This window comes from Salmo salar, chromosome ssa10, assembly GCF_905237065.1.
Source record: "Salmo salar chromosome ssa10, Ssal_v3.1, whole genome shotgun sequence".
NCBI classification, from domain to species: domain Eukaryota; kingdom Metazoa; phylum Chordata; class Actinopteri; order Salmoniformes; family Salmonidae; genus Salmo; species Salmo salar.
In genome coordinates this window covers 74,105,554-74,129,378 of record NC_059451.1, presented here as the reverse complement: position 1 = coordinate 74,129,378, position 23,825 = coordinate 74,105,554, and the positions used below count along the sequence as shown (strand labels likewise).

At 42.4% G+C, this 23,825-nt stretch overlaps 1 protein-coding gene across 14 annotated transcripts in view; it reads right to left on the bottom strand.

The window, feature by feature from the left end:
- Positions 1–23,825, bottom strand: part of LOC106561057 (pleckstrin homology domain-containing family A member 7) — a 172,360-nt gene that overhangs the window by 117,063 nt on the left and 31,472 nt on the right. Inside the window, exon 1 of one of the 14 annotated variants that reach the window (XM_014124654.2) lies at positions 3,054–3,313. The exons of the other annotated variants lie outside the window; for them this stretch is intronic. Coding sequence (XP_013980129.1) covers positions 3,054–3,127 — 74 coding nt within the window. The 5' untranslated portion in view covers positions 3,128–3,313. Of the gene's footprint in view, positions 1–3,053; positions 3,314–23,825 lie in introns of those variants that run through there. 14 annotated transcript variants of the gene reach the window in all.

Genomic DNA, 23,825 nt, shown 5'->3' with positions numbered 1-23,825 from the left:
TTACGTTACCAGAAAAAAATTGTCATCAGATTGCAGAATGAAAAACTACATTTCATTTTTTTTTATATTTAACTAGGCAAGTCTGTTAAGAACAGACACCTCACAAGTCCTCAACTGGCCAGTTTTATTGCTTCTTTAAAAAAGAACAACAGTTTTCAGCGGTGCCAACATAATTGCAAAAGGGTTTTCTAATGATCAATTAGCCTTTTAAAATGATCAACTTGGATTAGCTAACACAACGTGCCATTGGAACACAGGAGTGATGGTTGCTGATAATGGGCCTCTGTACGCCTATGTAGATATTCCATTAAAAAATAATAATTAAAAAGCCGCTTCCATTTACATTTTAGTCATTTAGCAGACGCTCTTATCCAGAGCGACTTACAGTAGTGAATGCATACATTTCATGCATTCTTTTTTTTTTTTGTATAGTCATTTACAACATTAACAATGTCTACAATGTATTTCTGATCAATGTTATGTTATTTTAATGGACAAAAAATTTGCTTTTCTTTAAAAAAAAAACAAGGACATTTCTAAGTGACTCCAAACTTTTGAACGGTAGTGTACATAGGTGATATTTGGATGTCTGTGAATCCAGAAACAAAACAAAAAAATCAAGGCATTATTGAAACAAGGACAGTGAAAAATCATTGTTGAGTCCCTTAGAATCCACAGTGTCTAAGGCAGGGTTCCCCAACTGGCGGCCCATGGGCCGAATTTGGCCCATGGGTGGTTTTATTTGGCCCCCCAAGTTTTCTGAGGAATTCTTTTTTTAAATTAAAATGTTTTGTGTGGAATTTTTATTGTTGGACATAAAAGATGGTAAAAACACTAGGAAACCATCTCCAATTGATTTTAATTTTTAAAAATCTGTTCAAGTATTCCCACGTAAGCAAGGTTTGAAATTATTTTGTTTTAGTCAAACATATCAGTTTGGGCTTCTTGCAGTCAATTCACAGTCTACATATTATTTGTAGACTATTATTATGTTCCAGGCCCCGGACCATCCGCTACAGAATTATTATTTTTTTTTTTTATCAGCCCACGGCTGAATCTAGTTGATGATCTCTGGTCTAAGGAGTACTGCCAGAATGCCTCTTCTTGTTTTAGTTGATGTAGGTCATCTCCTCTTGGGAAAAAATGTGTTTGTGTTCTATGGTTACAAAGTGCAGGGAGGAAGGTGATCCATGGTTGGCATCTATGCAGTGGTGCGCAATAGCATGGTCCGTGTTTTTAATTACGAAGAGCAGCTTATGTTCAGATGCAGAGTTTCAATGCTTGTTTAGTTTGACCAATAGAAGCAGCCCGCAGATGCATTTGAGAATGTACTGTATGTGACATTTGTGGTCCGACAATTAAGGAAGCTTCGGATTTGGTAGTCTTTACCTGTTCTCGGGTGGTAAAAAAAATGTTAGTATTGGTCGCATTGTCACAATGTACACAGTAGCCACACTTGTAATTGACATTGGGCGGGCCTGGGAGCCAAGTGTCACGCTTCTTGGGTAGCTGCATGCTGTGCGTAACGGAATCGGTTAGATTGTGCATACGGCAACAACAACAAAAATGCGAGGGGGCAATGTTGTGAACTCTCGTAGATGTGGATCATTTTTGAGGATGTTCCAGTGTTTCAGTACAATGCATTGGACGCATGTATAAGCCTGTTCAATGACATTTATACCCGTGTTGCAGGAACCTGGTGAGCATATTAGCTTTGCGCTCGAACTCTATGTCTGTACTACAGTTAGGCCAAAGTTTTAGGAATTGACTCTACTTTCTGCTTATGATGTACCGGGTGGTTACTGTCTGCGTGTAAAAGTGTGTTCCTACTATGCGGCTTGCGGAAGATAGTAGACTCCAGCTTGTTTTCTTTATTTTTGTAGATAAGATCCAAGACGTACATTTGTTGTCACGCTAAGGCACACCCAAACTGTTATTAGCGAGTTGTATTGCTATTACATAACCATAAGCGTGGTGGTATTACATTCTTTGAGGTCTATAGAGAATAGAGATTGTTATCTGGCAGATGAGGAATGTGTGTGAGTCAGTCTTTTACCCCTCTGGTGATGAGAATTGATGGTGTTCATTTGAGAGCGGGGCACCTCCGCAACAGTGTGATAAATGTAATGATGTCATCGTGGCTGGAGGGGGAATAGAGAGCCACAGTGACGATATCTCAGCCTTTCAAACTTTTATTCGGGGAAATGGAACGTTTCTCTAACACGAGGAGGAGTCATTTTCATTACCTCAAAAAGATTCCAATCTCAGAGCTTTCCATCAAACCTGGGAATGGGTTTGTGCAATTATTCCCGATTTCTGTGCAGTGAAACTGTGCTAGGATGTGGAGTCAACAGTGATGCTATGAGAAAGCATGACGTGTAATTTAGAGAACTAGCAAATAGCAAGCATCTAACACTACAAGATTCATTAACAAACCATGGCATATCCATGGGAAATCCCGATCTCAACGTGGGTGACAAATATGGACCACCGTAAGGGTGACATATTTAAGCACATTGGCTCAGCCAACTATTTTTAGGCCATCCCAAAGAGTCAACGTGTAATTTGAGTGTCTTTCCTAAACAAGTCGTTCAATAGCACACACCCACAGCTTTGTGACAATGACCAAACCCAGTCAGCCTGTTCACCTGGTTGTACTCCACCACAAACACAAAACCTCCTCAACTTCAGTTAGCCAGGAACAACATCACCCAATCTAAACCAGCCTGTTCTGCTAGCCTCATTGTTCATTCCAAATGTGTTTAAATCGCCCCCCCCCCAAAAAAAAACTGCCTATTCAGAGACATGTTGTCCTCTACAAACCAAGTATGACTCCACAACAAAAGCTAAACCACTTTGTTAAAACAACATCACATTGAGATTACCTAGCAACCGTGTCTGATCCAAATATCCCTGCCGCGAATGTTCTGTAAAAAAACGCACATCATCATCGGCACTAACACTCTACCCTAAGGAACACCTCTGCTGTATTTCGACGCTATAAAAAGCGGGCAGAAATAGAGCAGGATTGGTGTATTAGAAGTAGCACACACCTGCAAGAGGGTGCGTGGTAGAAGGGATGTCCGGGGTGAGGGAAGTGATTGCAGTATCCCGACTGGCTCCACATGATGCTTCTGGTAATCCACACAGTTACTGCGGCTACCGGCTGTTGCTTCGGTTTCTATAGCTGCTGCAGACCTGCCCTCTTATTGTGGTGGAGTTACTTTAAAAAGCCCCCTCTGCTATTGCTCTATTTAACTTATCCATAGGGAGGGATAGAAGGATAGATCGAGAGAGAGTGAAAGCTTTAAGTGAAGGAGAGACCGAGAGAGCAGATGGGATAGAGCGCGAGGAACGCACTGGTGTGGTTAACACACCTGTGCCGTCATCCAGACACCCCAAAATCCTAGCCCCTCCCAGGCCCCACAACAATTCTCAGCAGGGTAGGAAAGGGGTGTGGCTGACCCCACCTGACATCACTGGGGAGACGTGTCTATGTCTAGCCTCTAACCAAAATACTCAGTCAAGTCAAGAGTCTCGGATGCCCCTGCCTAGTGTCTAACAGGTAACCCCCCCCAACAATCTGACATGTAAACTACGTGTGAGGTCGTCAGCTTGTATCGGCAAAGGCTTCGATCTCTTTAACTGGTATGTCAACGCCGAGCAATATCCCCCACGGTCTCTGACACTGAATCACCAGTCTCTCCCGGGTCTCTCTACAGTGGATCTTCACTGTCTCTGGTACCAGCTGGATCACTTCAATGCGTATCTCCTCAGTCTGTGGTGGATAACGATAGTCCAGTCTCTATCCCGTATCACCACTGTCCCTTACATGTAGGTCCGGACGGTTTTGGCTGCATCTCTCTGGCGCCGTCTAATACATCTCTAAGGTGGTCGTTACCAATTATTAACCAGTCTCTCTCCCCTCAGCACCGGCTTTCCGCCCGGCTCCCGAGCCTCCTGACACAACAGCACTGAGCGACTGAGCACACAGACTGGGAGAGAGAAAGAGGGGGAGGGTGGGGGGGGTGTCAGAGAGAGAGAGAGGGAGAGAGGCTGCTCTCCTTTTCCCGCCTCGTGCTCATTGGCAGGATATGCACTGCTAAGAGAGAAAGAGTGCGAGAAAATGAGAAAAACAGTGAGAGTGAGTGCAAAACAAGGAGAGAGAGAGAGGGACCGATAGAGATGGATACAGACAGATCAATACAACTCTACCTTGTCTTGGCAGCAGTGTTGGTGGTTTGCCAGTACATAACTCCACTTCAACAAGGGAGTGACCACCACAGCCCAAATCTGGGAAAACTGACCGTTTCTGTTGCTGTATAGGTCAATGTCCTGACCTGTAACATCCTGATTTCTTTAAAGGACTATAGATTGAGGACATAGAAAGTGGATATATTTTTTTGGTTTACAATAGTCATTTTTGTCCAAGAGCCTATGCCTAACTATTGAAACAATCATTTTGCAAGTCCAGATGTTTTTAGTCCTATTGTATATTAAAAGTCCAATACTTTAGATTTGTAATGAACCATGCAAATGGGTGGAACAGTGGATCTTTCGGTGTCCATGTTCTACTGAACATGACGGGGCAAAATGACAGCGCAGGGGACTGGTCAGAAGGATGTAACATGACAGAATGTTCAGGTGGAAATGTGTCGTGCAGAACACAAACTATTGTCTGTCGGACAGAATGAATGGAGCTGATCATTCTATTTCGAGCTGCAGTGTTCAGAGCACGCCACGCCCCTGAATATATCCACTCAATCCATTTAGTGGATATGAATACAATGACCTAACTTCCTCTTGCTCATGTCTGCTCTTGGTACTGGATGGATTGCGTCCCAGATGGCACCCTATTCCCTACGTACTGTAGAACACTGATTTGACCAGAGCCCATAGGGCACTATAGAAGGAATTCATTGGCTGCCATTTGGGACGGAATTCAGCAGTGCCGAAAGCAAGTGAGGACACGAGCAACAGGAAGTTAGGTCATTGCATTCATATCCACTAAATGGATTTCCCATGATCAAATCTAACAGGGTAGTTCTGGTGAACATCCACTTGGGGCAGTAGGACATCAAACTGAACAGGAATCCATGCAAATATTTTACTACAGGGTGACTAATGAATACATTCCAGGGGATAATTGGGTTATAGCTTAATAGCCCTACTACATACAGTGCAGGCAACTGTCAAAATAAAGGAAACGCCAACATAAAGTGCCTTAATAGGGTATTGGGCTACCACGACCCAGAACAGCTTCAATGCACCTTGGCATAGATTCTACAAGTGTATGGAACTCTATTGGAGGGATGAGACACCATTATTCCACAAGAAATTCCGTCATTTGGTGTTTGGTTGATGGTGGAAAACGCTGTCTCAGGCGCTGCTCCAGAATCTCCCATAAGTGTTCAATTGGGTTGAGATCTGGCGACTAAGACGGCCGTGGCATATTGTTCATGGTACATCCTTTTCATGCTCACCAAACCATTTAGTGACCACTTGTGCTCTGTGGATGGGGGCATTGTCATCCTATGGGGGGCATAGCCGTGGTAGCCAAAATAATGGCCTGCCCAGCATTTTTTCCTTAAGCATGATGGGATGTTAATTGCTTAACTAACTCAGGAACCACGCCTGTGTGGAAGCACCTGCTTTCAATATACTTTGTATCCCTCATTTACGCAAGTGTTTCCATGCTTTTAGCAGTTCCCTGTACATAGTTCCTTGAACGATCCAACAGACTTGTTTGTCTAAGTGTTACTCAGAGAGCATATTGAATCGACGGCCTCAGGCAATTTCAAACACATGATACATACATGACAGAGTAAGTCTGACACAGTATGGCAGATTGATACCGATTGATAGATACAGGTTATTTGTGTAGGGCAGAGAGCAGCACTCTCCGAAGGAGACTGGTGTAATAGTGTGGTTACGTCATGCTCCTGTGCCGCCGAGACCAGGGTGAGAATGGGAGGGAGGGAGGTGGGTTCTGTCTCCTGCTGTTTGCTTTTATGAAACTCAATTCCAGCCCAATTTCATCAGGGAGAGGAAACACTGCCCTCCCTCTCTTTTTGTCTCTCTCTCCCCCCTTGTCTAGAAGCAGGTGGACAGTCTTCACCTGTGATCTTGCTCTGCCCACGCACATAAATAGAAGGGGGGGAAATAAAACAAATACTGTTTCTCTCTCACTATTACGAACCGGCTCAGTCGTAACAAAGATGGACGCAGCGATAAAGAAATAAAATATAGATATTTATTAAATAAAGTAACAACGGTGCGTGTAGTCAGTAGTGAAAGTGAGTGGATGCGTGCATAGATGGTGATAATGAGGGGTGTTGAGAGGTGCCAAAATAAATGGTTACACAACGCTCCAAAATGCCACAAAAAAAAAAACAGTGTGTCTGTGTGGAGAGTCTCCTCGATGTATGAGGGAAAGATGTATTTATCCCCGGGACACAAACGAAACTCAGGTGTTTCTGATTTCGCTGACGACCCTCCCAGCTCCACCCACCTGTATCCTATTATGGAAAACAAGACCCGAGAGAAAGAATGCGGCAGACAGAGTGGGAGGGTCGCCACACACACACACAAAAACAGAAAATGTCCACCAGTGGAAGCTACTCAGAGGAGGAAGGTGAAACATTTTTTTTTTTTTAAGTTATCCTTTTTAGATAAAACTATACCAAATACAGTACCAGTCAAAAGTTTGGACACACCTACTCATTCAAGTGTTTTTCTGTATTTTTACTATTTCTACATTGTAGAATAATAGTGAAGACATCAAAACTATGAAATAACACACATGGAATTACGTAGTAATCAAAAAAGTGCTAAACAAATCAAAATATATTTTATATTTGAGATTCTTCAAAGTAGCCACCTATTGACTTGATGACAGCTTTGCACACTCTTGGCATTCTCTCAACCAGCTTCATGAGGTAGTCACCTGGAATGCATTTCAATTAACAGGTGTGCCTTGTTAAAAGTGAATTTGTGGAATTTCTTTCCTTCTTAATGCATTTGAGCCAATCAATTGTGTTGTGACAAGGTAGGGGTGGGTATACAGAAGTTACCCCTATTTGGTAAAAGCCCAAGTCCATATTATGTTAAGCAAAGAGAAATGACAGTCCATCATTACTTTAAGACATGAAGGTCAGTCAATGCAGGACATTTCTTCAAGTGCAGTCGCAAAAACCATCAAGCACTATGATAAAACTGGCTCTCATAAGGACCGCCACAGGAAAGGAAGACCCAGTGTTACCTCTGCTGCAGAGGACAAGTTCATTAGAGTTACCAGACTCAGAAATTGCAGCCCCAAAACATGCGTCACTGAGTTCAAGTAACAGACAAATCTCAACATCAACTGTTCAGAGGAGACTGCGTGAATCAGGCCTTCATGGTCGAATTGCTGAAGAGAAACCACTACTAAATGACACCAATAAGAAGGAGAGACTTGCTTGGGACAAGAAACATGAGCAATGGACATTAGACTGGTGAAAATCTGTCCTTTGGTCTGATGAGTCCAAATTTGAGATTTTGGGTTCCAACTGCCGTGTCTTTGTGAGACGCCGAGTAGGTGAATGGATGATCTCCGCATGTTTGGTGGTGTTGGAATGCTTTGCTGGTGACACTGTCAAGGATTTATTTAGAATGCAAGGCACACTTAACCAGCATGGCTACCACAGCATTCTGCAGCAATACACCATCACATCTGGTTTGGGCTAAGTGGGAATATAATTTGTTTTTCAACAGGACAATGACCCAACACACACCTCCAGGCTGTGTAAGGGCTATTTGACCAAAAAGGAGAATGATGGGGTGCTGCATCAGATGACCAGGCCTCCACAAATCACTTGACCTCAACCCAATGGAGATGGTTTGGGATGAGTTGGACCGCAGAGTGAAGCAAAAGTAGCAAACAAGTGCTCAGCATATGTGGGAACTCCTTCCAGACTGTTGGAAAATCCTTCCAGGTGAAGCTGATTGAGAGAATGCCAAGAGTGTGCAAATGGTGGCTACTTTGAAGAATCTAAAATATTTAGATTTGTTTAACACTTTTTGGGTTACTACATGATTCCATGTGTTATTTCATAGTTTGTGTCTTCACTATTATTCTACACTGTAGAAAATACTAAAAATAAAGAAAAACCCTTGAATGAGTAGGTGTGTCCAAATGTTTGACTGGTACTGTCAAACGTTGGTCACAGATAACTTTTTTTTTTTTTTTAAGGTAGGGGCACGGATCAGAAAATAAGTCAGTATCTGGTGTGACCACCATTTGCCTCATGCAGCCCGACACATCCCCTTCACATAGAGTTGATCAGGCTGTTGATTGTGGCCTGTCGAATGTTGTCCTACTCCTTTTCAAATGGCTGTGTGAAGTTGCTGGATATTGGCGGGAACTGAAACACGCTGTTGTACATGTCGATCCAGAGCATCCCTATGATGCTCAACCGGTGGTGACATGTGTGGTGAGTTTGCAGGCCATGGAAGAACTGGGACATTTTCAGCTTCCAGGAATTGTGTACAGATCCTTGTGACATGGGGCTGTATATTTTCAGGCCGAAACATGAGGTGATAGCGGTGGAAGAATGGCACTACAATGGGCCTCAGGATCTTGTCACGGGTATCTCTGTGTATTCAAATTGCCATCTATAAAATGCAATTGTGTTCGCTGTCTGTTGCTTATGCCTGCCCATACCATAAACCCACCACCACAGGGCGCTCTCTTCACAACGTTGACATCAGCAAACCGCTCATCCACACGAAGCCATACACACTGTCTGCCATCTGCCCGGTACAGTTGAAACTGGGATTCATTCCCAAAGAGCACACTTCTCCAGCCTGGCAGTGGCCATTGAAGTTGAGCATTTGCCCACTGAAGTCGGTCACGACGCCAAATTGCAGTCAGGTCAAGACCCTGGTGAGGACGACGAGCACGCAGATGAGCTTCCCGGAGTCGGTTTCTGACAGTATGTGCAGAAATTCTTCAGTTGTGCAAAACCCATGATTCATCAGCTGTCCGGGTGGCTGGTCTCAGACGATCCAGCAGGTGAAGACCCCGGATGTGGAGGTCCTTGGGCTGGCGTGGTTACACGTGGTCTGTGGTTGTGAGGACGGTTGGACGTACTGCCAAATTCTCTAAAACATTGGAGGCGGCTTATGCTAGAGAAGCGAACATTCAATTCTCGGGCAAGAGCTCTGGTGGACATTCTTGCAGTCAGCATCCCAATCGCACACTCCCTCAACTTGAGACATCTGTGGGATTTTGTTGTATGACAAAACTGCACATTTTTAAGTGGCCTTTTATGGTCCCAAGCACAAGGTGCGCCTGGGTAAATAGCATGCTGTTTAATTAGCTACTTAATATGATTATCTTGGCAAAGGAGAAATGCAGACTAACAGGGATATAAACAAATGTGTGCACAAAATTTGAGAGAAATAAGCTTTTTGTGCGTATGGAACATTTCAGGGATCTTTCATTTCCGCTCATGAAACATGTTACACTTTACATGTTTTGTTTATATTTTTGCTCAGAGTAGAAACGTGGATTTGACAGCATAGCGCCACTTGCATCATTACTGCAACAGTAGGGACTGAAGAATTTCATGTTCATCACTCACCACGTTAGGTCATCAGATGCGCCAAAAAAAAAAAAACGTATCTGAAAGACAAATCAATGCTGGAAGTTTTTCCTCGTTGCACCTGCGTTTACAATGTATCCAATTTCGGTTTGTGTGATTGTTGGTTTAGCTTTCTGTAACTTTGTAGCAAGGACGGTCTGCATGTGTAGGAGCATATAGAGTCATGATTTCAAGGTGTTCCGATATCTTTTCCAACTGTCCCGTTATCTAGTTAACGTCCATTCTAGAATGCCCTTCTAGCCAATCAGAAACGTGTATTCAACAAGTTTGGCAAAGATTGTTTATTTTATTCTTCAATCATAAAAAGGACCTGGAAACTGGCAGCCATTACTTTTAAAAGTTCTTATTTCATAACTCGGGGCCCATATACATTTGATTCCAACAGTCAGGCCATTACTTTGTCTGTGGGAATCCAATTTTAGCACAAAAATAGAATAGAACCCAGGCTCCCTAAAAGAGTGGGGAAGACAATGTAACACAATTTACCTGCGTCAGTTAAGAATGTTTATATGACAATACAATATGAGTACAGTATGATTTTGAAGACACCGGGTACAACCCAAATGGCACCCTGTTACCTATATAGTGCACTACTTTTGACCAGAGCCTATGGGCCCTGGTCAAAAGTATTGTTCTATATAGCAGACAGGGTGCCATTTGGGACGCAGGCACATTTTAACGGAATTAGAAAACGATTATATAAGAGACGAGCAATCCATTTGGATTAGATTAATTTCTGTCCTTCATCCAACAGTACGAGAAACTCTCCCTGACGAAAGGCATTAATTTAGTTCAAATGATAACCATCAGACTATTGTATTGAGAGGGGATTCAAATGGTGGTGATATGCAAATGTTTCCCTTGTCTTGGTTTCCATGCTGAGTCCCAAATGACACCCTATTCCCTCCATAGTGCACAATTTTTGACCATTGCCAATTGGGCTCTGGTAAATAGTAGTGCATATGGAATAGGGTGCCATTTGGGACGCATATAATAAAAGCCTGGAAGGCTAGAGAGAGCATTAATCTTCTCTTAGACGTATTACGAAGATGGTATCCATGAAGCAGATACGCTTTACGCTTTACCTTCTTTTCCAACACCACTCCTCAGATGATTGCTTAAATTCAGAATCCCGAGGAATTTTTTACCTCCTTGCAATTGCCTGACACAGTGGATTTAACTCTACACCTGGTCCTGGATAGAATAGGTAGCAATCCAGTGCTAAAATACATATAGTTAGCATAGCTAACTAGTTAGCTCAATAGCAATATCAGGTTAGCCAAGGACCGCATTCTAACTTGACATATCTTGCTAACAAGCTAGGTTAGCTAGGTAGCATCAGCCAGTTTTGTATAAGATGGCGCCGACAGAGAGGGTTGCCTCGCTTCTAGTCCTTAGGAAGCTATTGTTTATATATTATTCTTACATTGTTAGCCCAGAAAATCTTAAGTGTTATTACATACATCTGGGAAGAACTATTGGATATCAGAGCGACGTCAACTTACCAACATTACGACCCGGAGCCGATCCATTGTTCACATCACCACCCAGGGAATTTGATCTGATCCCAGAGGTCGCAGAAGAGGTAGACGGAGCGGTCTCCTGGTCAGACTTCAGAGGCATGCACACCACCCACCGCTTCCGAGTATATTACTCGCCAATGTCCAGTCTCTAGATAACAAGGTAGATGAAATAACGGGCAAGGGTTGCTTTCCAGAGAGACATCAGGAATTGTAACATACTCTGTTTCACGGAAACATGGCTCTCTCTGGATATGTTGTCGGAGTCGGTACAGCCACCGGGATTCTTTATGCGTCACGCCGACAGAAATAAACATCTCTCTGGGAAGAAGAAGGGCCGGGGGTGTATGCTTCATAATTAACGACTCATTGTGTTATCATAACAACATACAGGAACTGAAGTCCTTTTGTTCACCTGAACTAGAATTCCTCAATCAAATGCCGACCATATTTTCTCCCAAGTGACTTCTCGTCGGTTATTGTCACAGCCGTGTAGATCCCCCCTCAAGCCGATACCACGACGGCCCTCAAGGAACTTCACTGGACTCTATGCAAACTGGAAACCATATATTCTGAGGCTACATTTATTGTAGCTGGGGATTTTAACAAAGCAAATTTGAGAACAAGGCTACCTAAATTCTACCAGCATATTGATTGTAGCACTCGTGCGGGCAATACACTGGATCACTGCTACTCTAACTTCCGCGATGCATACAAGGCCCTCCCCCGCCCTCCCTTCAGCAAATCTGACCACGACTCCATTTTGCTCCTCCTGTCCTATAGGCAGAATCTCAAACAGGATGTACCCATGACGAGAAATATTCAAAGCTGGTCTGACCAATCGGAATCCACGCTTCAAGATGGTTTTGTTCACGCGGACTGGGAAATGTTCCGGGCAGCCTCAAAGAACAATATCGGTGAGTGAGTTTATAAGGAAGTGCATTGGAGAGGTTGTACCCACTGTGACTATTAAAACCTACCCTAACCAGAAACCGTGGATAGATGGTGGCATTCGCGCAAAACTGAAAGCTTGAACCACCACATTTAACCATGGAAAGATGACTGGGAATATGGCCGAATACAAACAGTGGTTATTCCCTCGGCAAGGCAATCAAACAAGCGAAATGTCGGTATAGGGACAAAGTGGAATCACAATTCAACGGCTCAGACACGAGACGTATGTGGCAGGGTTTACAGGCATTACAAAAGGGAGAACCAGCCACGTCACGGACACCGACGTCTTTATTAGAAGCATTTCGCTACACTCGCAATAACATCTGCTAACCATGTGTATGTTACCAATAAATATGATAAACTGCTTTTTTAACAATTGTTTATAGTAGCACCGCGTGACTTCTGAATGAATTGAACACTGTTGCTTTGGTGTGTGGCCGATTTCTGAGGACTTTGCTGTTGAGAACTGATTAGGTGCAGCGGACTGATTGACTGTGTTTTATCTCCGCTTCATCATTCGATGACTGAACCAAAGCCAATTGGCCCATCAGTTCTCCTCTACAGACAATGGAAGGAAACTATTGGTCCATGGTCCAACAGAGGGTCATTTCAAACTCTCCCATAGCAAGAGCACTGAGAATCCCCACATTGTAATGTCAACATTGCATTGATACATTCTGAGTATGTATGAGGACAACTTATGGATGTAGCTTTGGGTTTGGTCTCAGTTTTTTTGCGGAATCTATGTTGTGGTGTAGGGTGAAGTTGCCTCTAGTCTAGACGCTGATCTATGGTTTGTTTGACATTTGCCCCACCGTGGTTAAGGTTAGGATTGGGCAAACTTCATTTTGGAGCATTTCTCGCTACACTTGTTGTCTTGTCATGTCATCCTGCTGTAGTCCAGTTGCAAGGAACATGTCTGTCACAGATGGATTGGTGCTGGGCCTATCTCACTGCTGCAGAGAGAGAAGACGTGTGTTTGTGTGTGCACATGTGTTTAGTCTGAAGAAGTATCTAGAGCAGTAGACCTTTTTTTTTGGGGGGGGGGGGGTGTATGTCTGTGCACACACACACCCCTGTTCAAAGAAACAGAGATTGGGAAGGAGGGAGAGATGAAGTAAGAGTGAGAGCGGGGAAGGATCGAGTTAAAGCGGGAGAGAGAGCACGAGAGTAAGATGCCGACCGAGAGAGAGAGAGCGGGGCTGTCACAAATGGCCTCCTATTCCCTAAAAAGCAAATACTTTTGACAGCCCTATGGGCCTGGTCAAAAGTAGTACACTGTATAGGGAATAGAGTGCCAATTGGGACGCAGGCAGGGTCTGCTGGGGGGGTGGCATTCCTGAAATACCTTGCTGGATGTAACCTTGACAGCGGACAGGGGGAGGGGAGAAGGCGAGGGGAGAAAGGCTGCTGTAGGACACTGATAAGCTCCGAGGCATCATCACACTGGCCCATCACACCAACTGACATTATGATTCATTCCAGCCCCCTGTGTGTGTGTGTGGCGCAAAAGGCTCACCTGAACTGTTAAGAGTTACTTATATTGCTATTATATAATACATAATCATAAGGGTGGTGATATGACATTTTTAGAGGTCTATAGAGATTGTGATCTGGCAGAAGAGGTGTGTGTGTGTGTTTTTTTGGGGTGGGTGAATGTGTGTGTGTGTGTGTGTGTGTGTGTGTGTGTGTGTGTGTGTGTGTGTGTGTGTGTGTGTCTCTCTCTCTCTCTCTCCGTGGCAGTCGGCGCCATTTAAGATTAGGGAGGACAATATTTTTTTTTAGGAGTATGGCCTTATTTCTATTACAGCATATTGGATACCTGTCATTCATATTCCATTCACCCAGTTCAATGTAACATCGATAGGTTTAGGCTACTACATGATACTCTAATTTGCCCTATACCCATCATGAGTTTGCTACAACCTAGCCGACAAAGGAAAGTTTATAATTTAGGTGCAAATGTCGAGAGAAACTGGAGTAAATCAAGATGACAGTGACACATTCAATACTGCCTTGCACATTCTTGCATGCATATAACTGTTCTGTGGGGTAATCATTAGTCATTAGGGGCAAAATGTTCCATTTTGCAACTAAAACAAGAGTTTCCATTGAGACCATTCATGTAGGTCCCTCCTGTTTCATTCCGTTTAAGAATGTCAAGAGTGTGCAAAGTGGTCATCAAGGCAAAGGGTGGCTACTTTAAAGGATGTCAAATATAAAATATATTTTAATTAGTTTAACACTTTTTTGGTGACTACATGATTCCATCGGTGTTATTTCATAGTTTTGATGTTGTTTTCACTATTATTCTACAATGTAGAAAATAGTAAAAAAATAGAGAAAAATGTAGTCCAAACTTTTGACTGGTACTGTATATCTGTATTCCCAGTCCTGAGAAATCCACAGATCCATAGGGTCTAATGAATTTATTTCAATTGACAGATTTCCTTATATGAACTGTAACTCAGTCAAATATTTTTAGTTGTTGCATGTTGCGTTTATATTTTTGTTTAGTGTAGTTCGACCAGCTTTTGTCAGCAACTGATATTTTTGAGTACGGTTGACATAGTTTGCTAGCAACAAATTATTTAGCTAGCTTCGTGAATTTAACCTTTATTTAACCAGGCAAGTCAGTTAAGAACAATTTCTTATTTACAATGACGGCCTGCACCAGCTAAACCCGGACGACGCTGGGCCAATTGTGCGCCGCCCTATGGGACTCCCAATTACAGCCGGTTGTGATACAGCCTGGATTCGAACCAGGGTGTCTGTAGTGACGCCTCTAGCACTGAGATGCAGCCTTAGACCGCTGCGGCACTCGGGAGCCATAAATGAAATCTCCTCGTAATGAACAGTGTTGAGTGTCCCGACGAGAAGGAAAAATGTTCTAGCTATGCCAGGCAATATCGGCCATCATCATTCATTTGAATGTATGCACATGAATGTCAATAGAAAACCTCTTAAACAAACACAAATGCAGCTACTGTGCTGCTATTTTGGTGACATAAGTAAATTCAGGTCAGGGTCATTTCATGTGAAAGTGGAACAAAAATGTCCATTAAATTCACCATCTACATTTATGACACAAATGCCAAATATATGACAATCCTTGACATGTTCTACATTTCAGGAAATACTTGTTTCATGTCTCTCAAAGAATGACTAGGTTGGCTAAATTCACTTGAATACTGAAACAAAATGTTGACTGCTGAATGATACAAAAAATGTTTCTGAATACGCTTAGTAAAAGTCCCAAAAGGATGGATGTTTTGATCAAAGGTTCAATTGTAATAATATAATAATTTCCTCATCTAGTCAAGGCAGGAGGTTAAACCTAGTGATGGGTAAATGAGGTCTCTGAACCTAACAATAGATGAGATTCTGATACGTCTATCAGGACAATTTGACAGATTACAGATCTTTGTTGAACAGAACAAAGAGCACCTACTTGGTTATGACGTGAGTGAGAAAGCGAGAGAGGTGTCAGACTGTATGCTGTGCTCCAATCAGCCTGTTGAGTTGCTGTTGTAATGTGGCTTAAAATCCCAAATCCAAGAGCATTAACTCTACAACAATAGCATGAGAATTTGGAGAGATTTGGACTCAACTTTCACTTATTATTTCTGTGGCTCCATAGAGAAAATGGCAAGTTTTCTACATCCTGATCTTCTTGTCAGAGCCTCCCTGCCATACTTGTGAATATTAGAAAACAGTTTAAATAAAAAAGTTTCTCTGTCTCAAAAAAAGAGTATCAGCCAATTAAAATAGTAGATTAACTTGCACATGACCGAACGCTACATTATAGCTTGTCCCATCAGATAACCTGGCAAACGTTAGCCCTATGCGATGGTGAGATGGCGCTGGAAGGGATGGCTGCCGTTTTATCGGCTCTTAACCAACCATGCTATTTTGTTTGTTTTTTCGCATTGTTTGTAACTCATTTTGTACATAATGTTGCTGCTACCGTCTCTTATGACCGAAAATAGCTTCCGGACATCAGAACAGCGATTAGTGGACAAAGGACAACAACCTCTCCTTCAACGTGATCAAGACAAAGGAGATGATTGTGGACTACAGGAAAAGGAGGACCGAGCACGCCCCCATTCTCAGGTTGAGAGCTTCAAGTTCCTTGGCGTCAACATCACCAACAAACTAACATGGTCCAAGCACACTAAGACAGTCGTGAAGAGGGCACAACAAAACCTATTCCCCCTCAGGAGAGTGAAATTATTTGGCATGGGTCCTCAAAAAGGTTCTACAGCGGCACCATCGAGAGCACCGACGGGTTGCATCACTGCCTGGTATGGAAACTGCTTGGCCTATGACCACAAGGCAACACAGAGGAAAAGGCGGTGTCAGAGGAAGGCCCTAAAAACTGACAAGCCACCCTAGTCATAGACTGTTCCCTCTGCTACCGCACGGCAAGCGGTATCGGAGTGCCAAGTCTAGGTCCAAAAGAATTCTAAACAGCTTCTACCCCCAAGCCATAACACTCCTGAACGTCTAATCAAATGGCTACCCAGACTACTTGCATTGCCCCCCCCCTTTTACGCTGCTGCTACTCTGTTATTATCTATGCATAGTCACTTTAATAACTCTAACTACATGTACACTACCGTTCAAAAGTTTGGGGTCACTTAGAAATGTCCTTGTTTTTGAAAGAAAAGCACATTTTTTGTCCATTAAAATAACAAAATTGATCAGAAATACAGTGTAGAAATTGTTAATGTTGTAAATAACTATTGTAGCTGGAAACGGCCGATTTTTTTATGGAATATCTAAATAGGCATAGAGGCCCGTTATCAGCAACCATCACTCCTGTGTTCCAATGGCACGTTGTGTTAGCTAATCCAAGTTGATCATTTTAAAAGGCTAATTGATCATTAGAAAACCCTTTTGCAATTATGTTGGCACCGCTGAAAACTGTTGTTCTGATTAAAGAAGCAATAAAACTGGCCTTCTTTAGACTAGTTGAGTATCTGGAGAATCAGCATTTGTGGGTTCGATTACAGGCTCAAAATGGCCAGAAACAAATACCTTTCTGTAACGCCCTGGCCATAGAGAGGGGTTTTGTTCTTTATTTTGGTTAGGCCAGGGTGTTACATTGGGTGGGCGTTCTATGTTCCTTTTTCTATGTTTTTGTATTTCTTTGTTTTGGGCCGTGTGTGGCTCCCAATCAGGCACAGCCGAAGCTCGTTGTTGCTGATTGGGAGTCACACATAAGGAGCATGTTTTTCCTTTGGGTTTTGTGGATAATTGTTTCTGTTAGTGTTTTGCACCTGACAAGACTGTTTGGCTGTCGGTTTTCTTATTTTTGTGTAGTGTTCTCTTTTGTTCTAATTAAAAATTATGATGAACACTAACTCCGCTGCACCTTGGTCTACTCTCTCTCCAGACGGCCGTTACACTTTCTTCTGAAACTCGTCAATCTATTCTTTCTTCTGAAAAGTGTCATTCTATTCTTGTTCTAAGAAATGAAGGCTATTCCATGCGAGAAATTGCCAAGAAACTGAAGATCGCGTACAACGCTGTGTACTACTCCCTTCACAGAACAGCGCAAACTGGCTCTAACCAGAACAGACAGAGTGGGAGGCCCCGGTGCACAACTGATTAAGAGGACAAAGTACATTAGTGTGTCTAGTTTGAGAAACAGATTCCTCACAAGTCCTCAACTGGCAGCTTCATTAAATAGTACCTGCAAAACACCAGTCTCAACGTCAACAGTGAAGAGGCGACTCCGAGATGCTAGCCTTCTAGGCAGAGTTCGTCTGTTCAGTGTCCGTCTTCTTCTGCCCATCTTAATCTTTTATTTTTATAGGCCAGTCGAGATATGGCTTTTTCTTTGCAACTCTGCCTAGAAGGCCAGCATCCCGGAGTTACCTCTTCACTGTTGACAATGAGACTGGTGTTTTGCGGGTACTATTTGAAGCTGCCAGTTGAGGACTTGTGAGTCGTCTGTTTCTCAAACTGGACACTAATGTACTTGTCCTCTTGCTCAGTTGTGCACCAGGGCCTCCCACTCTTTCTATTCTGGTTTGAGCCAGTTTGCGCTGTTCTGTGAAGGGAGAAATTGTTGCATGTTGCATTTATATTTTTGTTCAGTGTATATCTAGACTTAAGGTGGCTTGCACCAACATGGATTAACTCTTAAACTGGGTTAAATCAAGGTTTATCTAATAATCTTGTTGCACCAAATTTTAAAACTAGTTTTAAATGAATCCCAGTTAAATTATTCCTCTAATCTAAGTTTAGTATTCACTTTAAACCTAGATTCATTTGAAACCTGTTGCTCAATGATTTTTTATTTTTTTTTACAAATATTAACTTAGATTGGAGATGAATTCTAAACTGCCACCTTGAGGTGGTTTAACTGATAAAATGGCAGCATATCTCCTGTGGAGAGACCAAAACGACAGAGTTCCTCAGAGAATAATTAGAGACAGGTTGAATCCTGTTGAGTTTTATGATAATTAACTCATTATTAGTAGGCTATTTACGTGCTCATTTTGTAAGACAATTGAGTTGGGGCTTATGATTTGCCCAGCCTTGATACGAATGATGATGTCATGCAACATGCTGTAACGGGCCTGATAACGGTAACATTGTAGTGAAGTTGCATTAACGTTAGTTTTAACGTGCATTATAGGCATTGATATTTACGCTTGCTAAATATTGGTGGATAGAGTTGTCCATCGTCATCATAGGAGTTGTGGAGAGGGCCAAACTGCTGGGGAATCATCTCGCATATCTTCTGGGTGATAGGATCAATTCCCTTGGACGGAGGCCCCCCTCCGGTCTGAAATGGCCCCCGCATCTTCTCTGCTGCATCCTTTTTGACTTTGGCTTTTTTTTTTTTTATATATCCAGCACGCTTTCATCCCATTTAGGTCCCTCTTCTCTTTAATCCGTGTCGATCCATTAAATCCGTCACATAAAAGGGCCCAGGTGGCTTCCTTCTTTTTGACAGCCGTGTTGTCTGTCTTGATCCTCCAGTAACAGTTACGTTACTAAATTCCTCCATAAGCTCCGACAATAGTGCCATGATCAGGTGGCTAGCAGACAAATAATAAAATGGCTAAATAACGTTAAGTAATGACAATATTTTATGATATCTAGCTTGGTTTATAAACTAGCTAGCTACAATAGCTAACGTTAGCTAACAAATACATTTGTCTAATACTGGCAAATAACATATTTTATTTCAAATCAACCAACCCATGAGAACCTTTCACGATGGAGTTGCAGTAGTTTTAACGTTACATTGTTATTATTTTATCAAGGAACAGCAACTTTGTGGCCTCATTTGTCAAGTAGGCTAGCTACTTCGTTTCAACTCATGAAATACCTCATATATTGGTCTAATATGTCACTAATCATAGTTTAAAAATGTTAAGTCATCGATTTACTGATTCAGAGTTAAAATGAAATTGTGCAACACATCTGATTAATTCTAAACCTAGATTTACAAAACCTAGATTAGCTGTAATCCTAGATTCATTTAAACCATGTTGGTGAAACCCACCCTTAATCTTTTTTTTTTTCTTCACAGTTATGACAGTTACATTTTTATGGTGATCTTCATCCATAACCATCAGTTACACGGTCATACGGTAATTGTGCCAGCCCTAAAGTCAAGAACACTCATTATCATCTTACAGCAGGCATTTCAGTAAAAGTCAGATATTTTAAAAGAAGTTTATCGCGAGTCCAGACTAACCCACATTGGTGAGCATCCACACTAGATGAAAGTTTATTGTTCCACAGTACACCTGTCAATCAACTGAGCAATGCATCCTACTGAACGCTGTAGGCCTATTAAGAAGGTGGTAACGCAAGACAATTCAGTGCTTTCAGGGTGTGTTTATTGTCAGTGACATCTGCAAATAATACATGTACTGTACATAATAAAAAAATAACACAACTCGTATGTAAAATGTAGCAATTCAACGTTAAATGCCGTTTACCCTCAGCATCTGTTACAGCCTCATTGCTCAAGTGGTTTGCAAGTGATTTCCATTTTTCTAATGGTGGTCAATTCCTTTGAATCTTCTTTTCACGGTGCTCATCTCTGTCTGGGCGGTGCAACTATTTGCAATGCTTCAGTGCAACAATGTTATCATATCCGGCCAAAGTGATCACACCAACGCACTTTCCCCTTTCAACTTTCCCCGACTGTAAATTTAGCTTTTTAGTTTTTGGTAAAAAATAAAAAACACCAGGAAAAAAAAGGTGTAATTTAGACCATATTTTAAAAGACCCCTGACAACTAATATCAACACTTACATTTAGTTGGAGAAATTATTTGTCGTCTTCTGTAAGTTTAACAAATTCAGTTACCAAAAACCCACATCTTTAAGACATTTTCTAATTTCGCTACCCCATGAGGGAGGATAATGAAAGTTCACAGAAGTAACAAGTAAAGGTAGACCTACTAGTTAGTGTTTCTACTGATAGCAAGTTTGTTTATGAATTATTAAGTGATTAAAACCAGTAATTCTGTTACCAAATCTTTAACTGAATTACTGCAATTGTATTGGCTACAATGGAAAATCATAGTCAAACTGACACCGGCCATCCATGGATGTTGAAAAATAGTGGAAATTTGGTCAGTCCGCCCTGGCCGGACCAAATCTGAACCAATCATAGACGTCTATGTTTCACAAGTTTGGACAGTACAGTAGAGAACAGTACAGTGAAGAAAAGTAGAGTACAGTAGAGCACACTAGAGTACAGTATAATGTACTGTATTGTGCTCTACTAAACCTATCTACTGTACTTTTTCCTCTACCTCTAAAACGATTCAGCCAAACACACAGGGCTTAGCTGTTACTGCACAGTCTGACTGTGTGCCTGCCTGCTAGACAGACTGGCCGACAGACAGGCTGGCTGACAGACTGGTCGATACACAGAGTGACGAGTGAGTGGTGGCGCTGTTCCAAGTCATCTTTTTTTGCAGACACTGACAACGGATGGCTGAGTTGATGATTCCTCTCCACGAAACCACATGACACTTTTCACACGTGCCGACCCAAACCAAACTGTGTTGCCAGATACTAGTGGCCTTGATGTTTATTTTGGACTTTTTATTTATTTAACCTTTATTTTTTCAGGGAGTCATACGGCTAACGGCTTTAACGAAGTGGCAGCTGCGTTCATATAGATGTCGCCATATTGTAGGACCGATTGGAATGTCGAACGGAATAATCTGATTTCTACTATTTAGCGAGAGCAGGACCTATTTCTATAGAAAAAGGCCAACGTTTTATATGCATGATGTACTTGTCAAAAACAGCCAACCAGTGCCCATGCGTGAGACTACAGCAGATTATATTGAGAGGTTCATATTGAGCTGCAAAGGAAACCGACAAACGACTGTGACAAGTAACCAGTTTAATGTGGGGGAGAAAAAAATATATATATATTGTTTCCTGTGACAAACTCAACGTTACATATGGCAATCCAGACACGAATGAAAAACAAGACTTTCACGGTTAGACTTCACGGACATCGTCTTTACAGTAAAAGCGCGAGCTAAGGGACCACTAACTCAATCCTCGCCGCTGAATAATTCATTCTTTCCAAATATATCAAATCACTCTCGCCCATAGCCGATAGAGATCTAAAGTGACAGAGAGGTGCCTCAAGAGGACCTGCCACGGGAGAAAAACGTGGCGAGAACAACGTGTTCCTACATCAAACGATAAAGGGGAAAATCAAGGTTGTTCTTAGCGAAGTGGGTGTTTGGTGTTAAAATACGAGATTCAACCCAACGCTGTAGTACTCATTGAGTCGTGTTTTTCATTGAGACGGTCTAGATTTATCTTACTAAGTCAATGTTTTTCACACATTTTGCTGTAAAGCAGGAAAGTCAACAGCAACTCCTGGTGGGTCTGTGTGCAACAGAGCACAACAGACAACGAGCTGTTTCTCACACAGAAACCATTGTGGTAACGTTGGATTATGGTTCCTTAGACATTACATCAGGGTCAAGGACGTACAATAGGTATGGGACTTGGCACACTGGGAAATAGCCATTCTACATAGGCTATATCTCTGAATTTCTCAACCCCCCCCCCCTCCCCTGCTCAGGGGACCAGCTCCGGCACCTGGGGTGTTGCTGGCCGGTCCTTCAAAATGGTTTTCTAACACCTATTTAGTCAGTTCTCAAGGGTTCGTTTTAAAATGGAAGAGTTCCTGAAAAAGTGTTAGTTTTACTACAAGCAGTCCTCCAAGGAGGGGAAACCACAGCTTCCCAGTCTCTGGTAGAAATACAGTGTGACAGTGTGACACCAAGTGGAATTTTCTTCGTCACATACAGTTTACAGCGGGTATAAAAGGAGCGTGGAAAGAGTTCCACAGATACAGCAGTGATCCCACGTCAGTGAGCCTGAGAAACAGTCAAGAATCCTCAGGGGCATAAACGTTGTGGAACCTTGCAGCTTGAAATGTCACGCCGTGAATGGAGCTGAAGTGATTCCTTATTCTACATGTCAGAAAAAAAGAGAGGTTTGTTATACATATTACAGTTCTAAAAAAAATCGGAACATTCCACAACGCTGTGCCCTGCTGAACAGGGCTCTGATTCTTACACTTTTAAGTGCCTATCAGAGTCCAAAAACGTGGAGGCACAGCAGTGTTCTGGAATATTGGGCTGTTGGCTTTCATCCGTTCCAAATTCTTAGCGCGGCTCAAGCGATTTTTGGCCAACTGTCAACACATTCAAACGAATAGAGGATGGATGCGTACGCTGTGCCGGTGTTGCGCGGTCGGGCTGTGCATCCCCCACGGATGGTGGTCTCAGAGCAGCCTACCACTATCAGCACTTAATGATCCCGCGTCATAAGAAAGTAACACACAAACAGCACAGCAGTTAGGCGGTAGACACACAACCTCAGTGACCCCACCTAAAGACTGATGACACATGGTGGGACTCTGGGTCCTGTGCCCCGTCGCTAAACAAGATTAAGAACTCTCAATGCCCAGGAGAGTAAATCGACATCAGATACCTCGGATAATCCGTATCGTAATTGCCTTCCTACAGTCAGAACGATTTCAATTTAATTTCAATCTCTCATATCTGAATGAAAATGCAGAAAAGGCTCATTTCCTCCTCCTGATAACGTGGTGTTGATGAAGAAAAAAAAAAGGTTTTGCATTTCATTTCAACCCACTGTTTGATGGTGAATAAATAGCACAGTATGTGGAAGCGAAGTTTATAATCAAATGAGCGCCATGGGACGTCAGCCTTAAGAGGCAGTCAGGAATCCATAGGGACGTTTTCTTATCACTAGCTTGGCAGTGTTGCGTTATCTTTGCATATATATTGAATCCAGTAATCTGCAGCTATGTTCAGTAGCAGCAATTGTTTGATTGTAAAAATCTAAGTTATACATTTGAAACAGTTTGATGGTTTAAAAGCACGCGTCAAAATCCTTCCACAGAGGGCCGAGTACGTGCCGGTTTTCGCTCCACCCTTACACTTGATTGATTAATTAAGGTCACTAATTAGTAAAAAAAAAAATTTGTCTAGGTCTTAAATGAAAGGAAAACAAAAACCTGCAGACACTAGGCCCTTCATGGAATGAGTTTGACAACCCTGGTTCTTAGGAATCTGGCCCTTGTCATCAATGATTTGCATGTTAAAGTTTTTCTGAACAGAAACTGTAGACATAGCTGAAGATCTGTCTCATAGCGATGCCCAACC